Source organism: Trichechus manatus, unplaced genomic scaffold (genome assembly GCF_000243295.1).
Source record: "Trichechus manatus latirostris isolate Lorelei unplaced genomic scaffold, TriManLat1.0 scaffold00056, whole genome shotgun sequence".
Taxonomy (NCBI): Eukaryota; Metazoa; Chordata; class Mammalia; order Sirenia; family Trichechidae; genus Trichechus; species Trichechus manatus.
The window spans coordinates 8220040-8233654 of NW_004443992.1; the positions used below are offsets into that span (position 1 = coordinate 8220040).

Below are 13615 nucleotides of genomic sequence, written 5' to 3' on the forward strand. Positions count from 1 at the left end.
TCATAACTGAGGTAACTAAATTTTCCTGTTTTACAGATAATACAGGGAGGCACAGAGATTGACTTTCCAGCGTCATAAGCTAACAAGGGCTAATGTGAACCTAAGCACTTTGGCTCTGTAGTTGGGACTCTCAGCAACAAATAAGGATTTGTAGTATGATCTACAAATCTGCTTGAATCTCTCAGGCTTAACTGCATTAAAAAACAAAACAAAACAAGACTATGGCAAGACCTAAGCCTAAGGATCCCAAATGGATCAAAAGCTGTCTTATTACAGTCATTTGATATTGCAGACTTGACTACACTCTGGACACTCTTGTCACTATCACTCCTGAAAAAACATAGGACCTGAAGCCATTTGAAAACTCCACTAAGGCAGAAACCAGAAAGCACCACTTCTCCTGTAACTTGGTTCCATTACATTTAGCCCAGAGAAGCAAGGGACAAGTCCCAATTTTGACAATCCCTAAAATGAAAACAAAGCTAAGTATTTCCAAAGACTTAAGAACACCTCCTCCAAGAAGAGTAATGTATATCCATTCTTTCAAGTGATAGGTAGGAAGAAAATGCAGATTCATATAAATTTGATAAGCACAAAAGTTTATTCTGAATAAATCATCTTATACAGTAATTACTGAAAAAGATGTCCTTTAGTTTACTTAACTAAATACTTAAACTATTCAACCAAAATAAACATGGTAGTAATACAAAAACGGACAAATTTACAAAGCTATATAAATAAGTTAATATTTAAAAATTAGACTGATACAGTCTATATGATCTCTTCAACAGCTGTACATTACAGATCTACAAGGTTTTTTTAAGGGGGGAAAAGAAAGGATGCTTTAAGGCTTCTCTGAGAGTAATTCTTTTGGCTGGGTCATACTCCAACATTTTCTGAATGAGGTCAAACAGAAGCTCATGTTCAGCATCCTTAGAAAGCATAAATTCCTGAAAGGAAGAGAGAAACATATTCAACAGCCTTGTTTACTATCATTTATTATAATTTTATTTCTCCACCATAAAAGCAGAGTGGAAATCCGTTTTTCACCATTTAAGCAATGTCCTAGACTTACCTTCAGAGGTTTACAGCGCCTTGAAACATATCTGCCAGCAGAACTGTGTTCATCCCAGTCTAATCGATCATGATGGAAATATTTACGTTTCCTAAAAATAGTCAATAACCGTTCATGTTTATGTTGATACTGAAAACTTAAACACCTTAAAAAGGTGATTGGTTTCAATTATTATATTGCTAAACGTCTAAATTCAATGCAGCCACATAAAAATCTGTCTTATTTTACACACGAAGAGGCTAGGTACTGTTAAGATTTTCTTAAAAGCACCAAGCTGTTGCCTTCAAACATCTGATCCTTATTTGTAAACCATAAATCCTCATACAGTTATATATATTCTTAGGGGAAAAAAAAAACAGTCCAGGAGATACCACATCAAAACATTAAAGCTGTGATGAAAGCTAAATTCCACTGATGGAATTTTCTCTTTATACTTTTTGTAAGAACAAAATTTTTATAAGAGCAAATACACTGAAAACAAACATGCTAAGTTTCTAAGAATTATGCTCACGTTAGTAAAATTAGGGCTATAGGGTACTTAACACAAAATTTCTCTAAATGCTTTTATAGATTTAAGTTTAGGCAGTAGCCTAAAGATAGATGATATAACGTAATAATAGTAATAATCTAGCTATCCCCAAGGTAACCTGAAATTTAACTAAAAAAGCAAGTCTGGCCTCACTCTTTTACCAACTTCTCATCAGAACACATGACCAAGTGGTACTAAGGATAGTACTAACTTAAATAAAACATACCTGGTTTTCTGTATCATATGTTTTGGCAAAGGTCCAAGAATTCTTTCCATCATTGCTAAGTGCTCCTTACTGTCATGTGTCTAAAAGAATAAAAACAAACCTCTGTCAACTATCTCCGCCTACACATTGTAGTTTATTCTTATTTAATAGAGCCACTGATTTTCTAGTCCAGAGATGATCAGAAAAAGGAACATGATCACTAAAAAAGGCATACTTTTTATCAGTTACAGCTGATAGCAAAACACTGTTAAGGCCTACAGAGCAAACTCCGGGGATGATTTACGTACAGAGACAGGGATATTGCCTATAATAAAATTTTTTTCAAGTGAAATCCAAAAACAATATATAAAACAATAAATTATGAAGGGAATACCAACGGCCAAGGGTGCTGAAATTGGATAGTTTTTCTTTATGCTTATCTAAAATTAACATAGTCCATAACCAGGAACAAAAAAGCTACCTAAGTGTAGTAACTATATACCTAAAGTAAAAGTATTCATTTATATACACAAAGCACTTTTTTGGGGAAAAGCCACTAAAACAGATCATTGTCACTTACTGGAAATACTGTAAACCCAAGGTAGTATTCAATCAGAATACATCCTATACTCCAGACATCACATGGCTGGGACCATCCTAGGGCTGCAAAACAAAGTGTTAGAAGAAAAACGCATCCTCAGTATTTTTTTTAAATATGTATATAATTTGATATTGGACCTGCAAAGATCCTAAAGGAAGCACTTAATTTAAGGATAAACGCAATTATGTATAGTGTATAGACAGAGAGTGCTAGAACTCTGGAGACCCATACTGTTTCAAGTCCCAACTCTGACTTGCTCTTAGGGGTTCAGTAATTTTTTTTTTTGGGGGGGGGGGTGTGGAGGGGTCTCTCAGCCTCATCTCCTAAGTGGTTAAAATAGGAACTAATCTCATGCAAGGACTGAGCAGACACGAGAAGGGTTTAGCATATAGTAGGCATTAAATAATCATGTTTTTAAACCCCACTATATACTACAAACATGCAAACTGAATTCCAGAAAGTTAAGCCAATCGGTTCAAGTGATAAGCTACTTGCTCTAAGTGACTTTGGAATTTTTGGATCAATCAAAGAGCTTAAAATCCTTTAATGTGTTTTCCTCTTACTGGGGAAAGGGGAAAAAATACAAGTTCCACAAAGAGTATGACCTAAAACTATAAATTTTAAATCAACTTCAATCAAAACATATACACTGTTTCCAGCTAAGTTTAGAAAATATTTTTTATACCCTCATTTTACATATCATTGCAACCATTAAGCTAATTGTTATAGGTTCCCAAAACACGATAAATAACTACAAACCTAAAATAACTTCAGGAGCTCTGTAATGTCTTGTAGATACCAATGTACTATGATGTTCATCATCATACGTTGCACTTCCAAAGTCCACAACTTTAATATCTGGATTTATTAAGGTGTGCTCGTCACGTTTCTGAAAATCATAAATAATAATTAAGAAAGCAAATAAGAGAAAAAAACATGAAACCATAAAGACAATACATTACTTACCATTTTGGTGTTATACACCTCTATGTAGTCTGACTGTACAAATAAGATGTTTTCAGGTTTTAAGTCTGTGTGAGTCAACTTATTACTGTGTAAAACTGAGAATGAAACAGAAATTTAAAAATGTTGCTGCAGTCTGAAAATCAAAAACAAAGATAAAACATAACTCCAAAACCCTACAATAAAATGACTTCTGATGCCTTTTCCACATGCTCCAAGTAGTCAACATTTTCCTTCAGCCAGCTAGAAAGTCTCCCATTACCCTCTTTAAAAAGTTACTAAGTTTACTAACAGCTAACTGCTTACAAAGCAAAGGACAAAAAATCTTCCTTTTATGAAGCTAAGATTCACCATTCCTTAGTTTTTACTCAGTGTTCTAGATTCTTATTTTTAGGAAATCAGGAAGACTAAATCATAATCTTCAAAATGATTGTGTGTTATTATACTCTAGATAGTATACTATTTACTGAAGTACACAGTACTGACTAAAAGAGCTCATAACCAACTCAATCTTTTCACACCTACTCTTAAGTCAGCCCTACAAGTCCTGTATGTTAGGTCTTACGTTCTTTTTCTCCAACAGCCTAATCAGTCTGATATTAAAACCAGTCTTAAGAAAGTTTCTGAAAAGATATACAAAGTACTTACAATTTACAGACTTGCATATCTGATATGCCATCTTTCTGATATGATCCAGTCGAAATGGTAGAAAACCATTTTCCTTAATGAAATCATAGGTACTAAGTCCCAGCAATTCAAACACAATACAAATATGTCCATGATGTTCAAACCATTCCAACATTTGGACACAGCGGCTACAAACACATGAAAAATAATCTGAGTACAGCTTTTCACAATTCAAAACTACCTGAAGTGGTTTTCCAAGTTCTAATCTGATACTTACAACGTACTGTTGGGGTCTGTTGTATTTAAGTGTTCCAGAACCTGTATTTCTGAGCGAGCAGCTTCACAGTATCTGTCTACATTTTTTACTATTTTTACTGCTACATGTCTACCTCCCCTGTTAAGACAGAGTAAGTTAAAAAAAGATAAAGATTATTACCAATTCCATTTTTCTATCACCTTCTTCAAGCATTTGCATTATTTCTACTCTGACCCATCTTATTTGTTTTCTTGAATTTATGGCTTAGCATTCTATTTTCTCCAACTATATATAAGTTTTCTCTTCCAACTGGAACTCAACGTAAACAACTAGAATGACCCTCGAGCATATGGTAGGGTTAGTAATGCAAATACATACATGTTGAATGACACAGATTTCTTTCATCAGACCACCACTCATGTGAGATTTTTTTGGGGGCCCTTCATTTATAACAAACTATGTATCAAGAGTTCTAAATTTAACAACTATACTGGGATACCTACCACCCCTCAATTTGCGTCTCAACTTAAAAGAGATGTTTGTAAAGCAGTTTCTTCCTATAGAACCTGTCACCAGCAAATATCTCAAATCTCCCTTTGATCTAGGTTGCCAGAAAAGTTGGGATAAAGCGGGGGCATACTAAACAGCTCTAGTTCTCAGAACCTTACCAGCCAATAGTGTGAGAGCACCTCTAATAATTCATTTTTAAAAAACTGACATTCAGAAGGGGGGGGGGGATCAAACATGAAACCGAAAAGGTAAAGAAAACATTTCTTCTTCAACTATCTTAAGCAATTTCAATCAGTAGTTTGATGAGCATAAATAATCAAACTTGTGGCACTGATCAGAAGAGTTCTCAGTTCTAGCTCTATACCACGATGAATTATGGCACTTTCTATACAAAGGGTCAATAACTATTAATGGAGATTTCCTATATCCAAGTATTCTAACTCAGGATGAGACCATATTCTAAAGCTAATAAATTTTCTATATTGTCAACCCCCGCAGTGTAAGCCCAAGACAGGAAACTTACGCTTTATGATCGACGCACTCCACTACTTTTCCAAAAGCTCCTTCACCTAAAGTATCAACAATTTCATCTAAAAGAGAGAAATAAACCTCAGTCATATCAAGAAATAGAAACATTTTACTTATTATAATAAATGCTATCAATGCAGATTATTCTAGTTGATGCTATAAATTTCCTATCACTAGATATTTATTTTATTGGTCAATATCATCAAAAAAACATAAAATTATTTTAGTCTAATTTCATTCTCTGGCTAATGTCATTAACTTGATTTACTGTTCTCAATGTTCTGTATAACAAACATTAAATTTCTAAAGAAAGCAAAACACAATCCCCCCCCCCACCAAAAGAAATGAAGGGGAAAAAAAGAAAAAAAGAAAAAGAAAAAAAAAAAGGGAGGAAAACAAAGATTTCCAAATCCCTGCAATCTTAATCTACACATAGATTATGTTATCTGAAAAGTGAGTAAGTGTTGAAAAATATTCTATACATCTTGCACTTAGTACGTCTCCACTCTGACAGATCAGGTGACCCTCCTCATCATCCTCTACACTCCTGGGTCTTTTCCTTCGGTGACTCTTCTGGAAACGTCAAGTGGGCGGCACCAAGATCATCCAGCCAATCAATATACCCGAGTGAATTCAGGGCAGAATACGAAATTCATTCAGCGGGGAGATATTCAGGCATTCAGATACACGCCAGGCCACAAACGGTTGGCAGGAGCAATTTCAAATTCAGTCCCCAGAAATTCACAGGGCACATAGTTTATGTTAACAGGAGAAAAACATGGCAAGGAACAGATTTTCAGATAAGATACTCAAAGTGGCAAGGCAATAAAACATAATACAATTGTTTTTCTTAAAAAAAAAAAAAAAAAATGCTTAGTTGTAGCATTCACTGATACATAATTTTAAGTTTCTAGTGTCCTAATTTAATGTTTCAAAACTGTAGGAGGTAATATTTACTTGTCAAAGTAGACTGTGGCCAAATTAAGATTTCCTAGCTAATCTAAGAAAATGAATATTGGAACAGTAAATAAAATTAAAATTCTAGTTTTTTGGGGAAAAATATTTGGCATACAAGAATAACACTATGGCATTTTAAATGTCATATAAGTTAATCTCCAAATTAACACATAACATTAAAATCTGTTGCTTAGTGAAAAAAAGATTAGAGAGCATGCTTTGCTAGAACAGAGGCATATCTAAACAGCAATTATACAAAAATGTAACACCTGTCCTCTTTTTGTGATAAGGCTTCCACTTATGAAAAACAGATTTCTTGAAACATCATAAAAAATCTTTTGGAATATTTTGAAATAATTTTTTACTAACTAGCCTAAGTAATTTCACTGCTATTCACTACTTCACTGATAATTAGCAGCCAACTAGTAATAAAATGTATTACAGAAATATGTACTATACTTCAAGAATCTCCTATCCAAAACACAAACGCAGAAAGAATCCTGCAAGTTAAAACTGAGTTGACTTCATCTTAAACAGAACTTTCTCAAACAGTCAAACAATTCAATCTTCCTGCTCCACATGGGAAATAAAACTTCCAGAAGTGTTTTAAAAGAGCTCATACCCCATGTGAACGATGATGTGAGGTACTGTGGTGAATCCTGTGTTTGCTTTTATAACTACTTCTTCCACTTCTACCAGAAGACTTGCTACTATGGTTCTGGTATCTGCTTTCATGATCTCTATGGCGATGTCCAGGTTCACATCCTTGATTGTAGTCATTTCTGTATTCGTCAATGTAGCGACGACTATGATAATCTTTCTCATTTATAGATCTGCTTTCCAAATAATGGCTAGAGAAATTTTTAAAAATTGTTTTCAATGCTTTATAACTACCAAATATTCTCAAATTCTCAGTAAATCCCTTAAGACAGTACTCTTAATATCTCTCATTGGAAACAAGAAAGAACGGTAATCATGGTTACTTATTTCATAAGTGATTAAAGTTTTAATCATGAAAATATTTACACATCAAAACATTTTCTTTAAATACCCTCCTTACCTATCAGATGTTTTAGAGTGATTATATTTGCAGCGCTTGTTTTCCCGAGCACTGCTATGTGATCTCTTCCGTCTTTTATAACTGCTGCTGCTCCTCCACTTCCCACAATCCCAATCTTTTTCATCCCAATCAGGACAATAAGTTCTCCTTGAGTGTCTCATCTACATAAAAGAAAAGTTTTTTCCCAGTTAAACTGTTTCCCACGTCAACATCGAGTTGTTTAATAAAACTCTTCGCAAATTCACCCTAGTTGTGACCTTTCAAGTCAAAGTTAAAAAGTCATTATTACTTAATCTAAAAATCACAGATAAACCCAGCAAGTGCAGTGTCCCATATGCTAGGCTTGACTCATACAGACTCTGCATTATCGACTTCACACCTTGGATTAAACAGATTTATGTCAAGAGTGTAGGAAAAGAAAAAAATAAAAAATGAGAGGGAGAAAATCCCAATCTATCAATTTTGGTAAAATCTTACTCCTACTCTGCCAGTAACACAAATGAATTATAGAATCAGGTATATAATTCTCCCCATTTAAATGTCTATCAAAAAATAGCCTCCAACTCAAAGCAATCATAATGTCCCTCCCATCACTAGATTACTCTAATTATATTTACCATACACACAGATCACCATTACTGAATCTTTCTGTAAAGGAGTAAACCACTCAACCTACCAAAGACTTCTGTTATACACATAAGTCAATGATGGCACCAGAGAACAAAAACTACAAAACACCCTTTTTCAAGTATCACTTCCCAGCCTATACAATAACAAAACTTATCCTAAAAGCAATCTTAACACATTAATTTGGCGGTAGGAGAACGGAGCCACCTTCCTTTCAGAATTGTTTTTAATAAGACTTGAAAATTTAAAAAGAAATTAAGATTGTCACCATATACGTCACTTGTTTCCCAATGTAATTCTAAACTATATAAAATTTGAGAAAATTCAATTTTGAGAACTCTTTATTACTTTAATTACAATCATTCTCTAACAATTAGAAAAAGACATTACACCTACTCCTCACTTATTGACTATCTTGTTACCTGACATTTTGCATTTACAATAACAGTAAAAAACCTACTATCCAACTGTTTTGTGTGTTAACAAGCTGTATCTGGCAATAACGAACGTTGAGGTGCGAGGCGAGAGTAATGCTAACGCTGGCCGTGATGGTTAAGGCTATATGTCAACCTGGCTGGGACATGATTCTCAGCGGTCTGGCAGTTATGTAACAACGTAGTCATCCTCCATTTTCAAGTTAACACTGATTTTTGCATAGGTCTTGGGAACCTAACCATGTTGATAAGTCAGCAGGGGGTATATACAGAAATGACTTTTCAGGAACTACCATTCTTACCAGTACTAACTGCCTGAACCCACCACATCTCTACAAACAACTCTCAATCAAAATGCCATCCTCTCAATGAAAAACAGTTTGGGTCTTCCTCTAAAAGTTAAACACATAATTACCCTATGACCCAAAACAAAAAGAAAACAAAAATTCTCACAATTGGGCCAATAAGTAACATAATAAATGGAGAAAATACTGAAGATGTCAAGGATTTCATGCTACGTGGGTCCACAACCAACGCCCAAGGAAGCAATAGTCAAGAAATCAAACCGCAAATCTGCTGCAAAAAACCTCTTTAAAGTGTTCAAAAGCAAAGGTATCACTTTGAGGACTAAGGTGCGTCTGTCCCAAGCCATGGTATTTTCAATCACCTCGTATACATGCAAAAGCTGGACAACGAATAAGGAAGACCAAAGAAGAACTGATGGCTTTAAATTATGGTGCTGGTGAAGAATATTGAATATACAATGGAGTGGCAGAAGAACAAACAAATCTGTCTTGGAAGAAGTACAGCCAGAATGCTGAGGAATGAGGATGGTGAGACTTCATCTCACATACTCAGGGCATGTTATCAGTGATGGAAATCAGTCCCTGGAGCAGGACATCATGCTTGGTAGAGGGTCAGCAAAAGAGAGGAAGGCCCTCAATGAGATGGACTGACAGTGTCTGTGATGACAGGCTCGAGCACAGCAATGATTGTGAGGATGGCACAGGACCCAGCAGCATTTTGTTCTGTTGTGCACAGGGTCACTTTGAGTCCGAACTGACTCAATGGCACATAACAACAACATGACCCAAAAGAATGAAAGCAGGATCTCAAACAAAGCAGTCCTCACTAGTGTTCACTGCAGCATTATTCACAACAGGCAAAAGGTGGAAACAACCCAAGTGTCCATCAACAGAAGAATGGATAAACAAAAAATGTGGTATATACACACGATGGAGTATAATTCAACCATAAACAAAAATAAGAGTTCTGATACGCGCTATGACATGGATGAACCTTGAAAACATGCTCGGTGGAATAAGTCAGACACAAAAGGGCAAACACTGTATGAACCCACTTACATGAAATACCGGTCAGCAGGCCAGTGCTTAACCACTGCAACACCACAGGGCTCTCTGGGGAGGGGGTAACAGGGGAGTTACTGCTTAAGGGGTACTGAGTTTCTGTTAAGGGTGAAGAACAAGTTTAGAAATGCATAGTAAAGACGGCTGAACACTAACATCACTGAATTGCTCACGTAAAAATGGTTAAAACGGCAAATTGTTGTTATATATATTTCACCCACACACAAAAAGCATGGTGAGCAGTCGGACAACATGACACTATCTGTCACCATTATATGATATATATAGGGTACGCAGAAGCCCCTAATCACGAGGAAAGAAATTAGCTAAATTCAGGTTGAGAAACATTCTACAAACCTACTATCTGAGCTCTTCAAAGTCATTGCCCTGACAGAAATTACAGGATTGTCTTTTAAGATTTTAAAGAGAAAAAGCGATACATTTGTTGAATTTTTTGTTCTAAGAGAAAACTGAGAGTTTCTATAAATGTTTTAAAATTTAATGTGAAACATAAAAATACCTAAAAATAAAAACAAAAATGCTCCCTCCATTGTCATTCCAAGAGAATTGCGGAGAGAGTTGTACAACGCATAAAATGCTTGAACGCCTGATTTCTCCCACACAGCTCCTTCAAATATACATTATCTTTTTCTTGGGTTCCTAAACCTGATTTTGTTCCCACGGAGGGCAAAAATACTCGCGATTTTCACTGCAATCCTTAGAGACGCAACTAGGCGTTAAGTGAAATCTCTTTACAGCAGGTCAACGTGTTCAGTCTTTCTCTCCATTTCCGACCAAACACACTTCTGCACAAGAGCTTGACTTATGCACATTCCAGAACGTAAGTAAACGCCCTCCACAACAGGAAGCTTCCCTTTTCTGTGAGATGGCGAAATCCTGCCTCCACCCCGCCGCCATTTTACAGCTCGGCCAAGGCGGCCGCAGACGACGCGGCAGACAACATGGCGCTCGCGGCGCCTCGGGCCGGCCGCTGCTCGAGTGCCGGGCCTGGCCCTCCCCCACCGCTCAGGAAGCCCTGCTCCCTCTGAGCACGGCAAACAATTCGAGGGACCCTCGTCATCTAGCAAAAACTATCATTACCCCCTGGCAGTTGTCTGGGGAATCGCGGTTCCAGGATAAACTGGCGGCGAGAGGCTCAGCAAAGCAGGGAAGAGGAGCGCGCTACCTTTGTGCAGCCCGGGGAAGGGCGGGGAAATCATCGTACCGGAGACTGCTGGCGCAAACTAGCAAGAAAGAAGGGGCAGCGCTTTTGAGGCACAGAAGAAGGACCCTGACACCTAGTCCGCTTCTCCAGCTTCTTACCGTCCTGGCCAAAGAATCCAAACCTACGGAGACAAAGCTTGCAACGCGATCACGAAAAACACCCAGCTGACAACGACGGGCTCAGACCACAAAATGGAGCTGACGGTCGCGGCGTCTGGAGTGTTCTTCAAAACAATCGTGACGCTGCGCGTGCGTCTTCTTGGGGGCAGGGGTGGAGAGGAGGGCGGTGCGTGCAGCGCGTGCACGTGAAGCGAGGGGGGCGCGTGACCGCCGGGTGCGCAGGCGCCCAATTGGCGAACGAGCGGAGGTAGAGGAAGGGATGCTAATGGCGGCCGTGTTAGGTGCGGTCTCCTTTCATATTACGGTAGAGCGCTGCGCGTATTGGAGAGAACAATCTTGTTCCACGCTTATTAAACATTTTATTTATGAACGTTAGAAACAAGGAAAAGTGAGGAAAGTAGGATACAAATAGTACGCACCCTCATTGTAATTATTAAAAAAACTTCACGAGTTACACCACCTGCATCAAATAGTCTCAGATTAGTAATTGGATTTGGGCTTTTGCTAAAGTCTGAGACCTATATAAAACTAAGTCTGATGTTTGGGGCCCACGCGCACTGAAACTGGATTGGAAAGATGTCTCAAAGGTTTTAAAAGTTGAGAAATGAGTGAGCAAGAAAGTGAGCACCATCTATAGAAAATGGAGACTCGTCGCATTCAAGAAATATTTTGGCATTGAGTGATGTTTCTGCAGCATTAAGGCCAAGTGAATTGAAAAGGATGAAATGGAAGGTCGTGGAAAAGACTGTCAGGAAACAAGCTCTGAACGACAATAATCTTCAAACTACAATTTGGTATAACAAAGTAATTACCCAGTCCCCCCCCGCCCCGCCCCAGCGCATTGTCACTGCAAAAAAAATCGTTATTTAAATCAGTCCAAATTTAGTGGAAAATAATAAGATTGTTATCATATGTTACAACGAAGTACAGTAATTTTACTGATCTGGTTCATAAACTCAAGGATTAAAACGCACATTTAAGCAGAGAGCATGGTAGATAGGGCAAAATTCTGATGAGGAATACACATTCTTAAAATCCCTATGGTTGTTTGCGTTTCTTAATCCCCTTCTCTTTATGGATGTGAAAGTGCTTTAGAACCATGAATACCTAAATCCTTAGATCACGACCAAGATCACTAAATAGGAAAAAATGTGCAGAGGGATAAATTCACAGTAGCTTGTGAAATTTATCTATAGCCCTTCAGGATAGATGTAGCAGCACAAATGTTAATTAATCTAGGGATTCACAATCTTTGGAAGAAAATAGCTAATCACAGTAGGTTATTGTGCCAGACACCGTACATATGTTCTCGGTTAATCCTAACAACAGTCTACAAGATGGGGATCACTATTTTTTTTGCTATTACAGATAAAGTTGCAGTGAATAACTGCAGAGAGCAATGTAGTGTATTTAAAACAATTTCTTTAGGGAAAATACCAAAGTAAAATTACAAGGTCAAAGACTGAACATTGAGAAACCTTAGTCATATTGCCAAACTTACTTTCCAAAATGGGTTTTAATTTAGCAAAATCCCAAATCCACCTAATTACAAATTTGGAAATATCCGAATTTTTATTTCTAAAAATAACTATTTCAGTGCATCATTCCGTGAAAACAATTTGTAAGTTTATTTTCTAATTAGTGAAGTTAAACATTGTCTTAATTTCTTGGTACTGCTGTAACAAATAGGACAACTGGGTGACTTTAAAGAACAGAAATTTATTTTCCCACAGTTCTGGAGGCTAAATGTCTGATTAGTGTCTCACCTGTGTCAGTTCCTTCCCTGAGGTAGTCAGGGTATTCCTTGGTTCACGCGGCATCTGTCTTCCCCAGTGTGTAGGTATTTCTGTGTCTAATCTGCTCTTTTTATAACCCAGAAGTGATTAGATTTAGAACTCATCCCCCTCCCCCTGCCTAATTAACATAAAAAAGTAAACACTGTTTCCAAACAAGATTACATCCTCAGGTATAAAACCCAAAACCAAACCCACTGCTGTTGAGTCAATTCCAACTCAAAGCGACCCTACAGGGCAGAGTAGAACTTCTAGGGTTTCCAAGGCTGTAGATCTTTACAGAAGCAGACCGCCACATCTTTCTCCGGGAGAGGCTGGTGGGTTCAAACTGCTGACCTTTTGGTTAGTAGTCAAGCGATTTAACCACCGCACCACCAGGGCTGCTTTCCACAGGTATAGGGGGTTAGGATTCCAACACGTATTTTTGGGATGCAATTTAATCCATAACATTTTTCTTTTTCCCTTTCGTGACTTGCCTATTCATACCCCATTGCTCTTTTGAATGTATGGTTCCTCTTGCTTGTACTTTTTTTTTTAATTGCAAAAAAGTTTTAAATTTTCATGTACTTAAACCTGTTCCATCTTTTGTGGTATTTGTAAGTTGAGAAATTCCTTTTCTCTTTAGAGGTTTGATACCAATTCTTTGAAATATTTTAAGTTCTTCCTGTGTTTTCTTTATAAAAGCAACTCTTTTATCCATCTGGAATTTTGCAGTATGATGTGCAGTGAAATTCTTTTG

General features: G+C 37.1%; 1 protein-coding gene across 5 annotated transcripts; it reads right to left on the bottom strand.

The window, feature by feature from the left end:
* Positions 1-584: 584 nt before the first annotated feature.
* CLK1 (CDC like kinase 1) lies at positions 585-11217 on the bottom strand. Of its 5 annotated transcripts, none has more exons than XM_004378210.3 (13): positions 11063-11217; positions 7312-7472; positions 6874-7102; positions 5777-5867; positions 5290-5356; positions 4278-4394; positions 4022-4188; positions 3377-3471; positions 3170-3299; positions 2390-2472; positions 1831-1910; positions 1076-1166; positions 585-950 (listed from the first exon to the last, which is right to left on the bottom strand). In XM_004378210.3, exons 2-13 carry the CDS (start codon positions 7470-7472, stop codon positions 807-809), a joined length of 1455 nt encoding a protein of 484 aa, XP_004378267.1. In that variant the 5' UTR covers positions 11063-11217; the 3' UTR covers positions 585-806. The 5 variants fall into 5 exon arrangements, with proteins under 5 accessions (XP_004378267.1, XP_023588732.1, XP_023588735.1 ...); XM_023732964.1 differs by having other exon boundaries at positions 10965-11173; XM_023732967.1 differs by lacking the exon at positions 5777-5867.
* Between the last annotated feature and the right edge of the window lie 2398 nt (positions 11218-13615).

Coding starts and splice junctions, on each gene's coding strand:
- CLK1 (XM_004378210.3), bottom strand. CDS start 7,472: ATGAGACACTCAAGGAGAACTTATTGTCCTGATTGGGATGAAAAAGAT. Junction 4,189..4,277: donor ACAGACCCCAACAGTACGTT/GTAAGTATCAGA, acceptor ATGTGTTTGTAG/CCGCTGTGTCCAAATGTTGG. Junction 3,300..3,376: donor AGGTGTATAACACCAAAATG/GTAAGTAATGTA, acceptor TATGATTTTCAG/AAACGTGACGAGCACACCTT.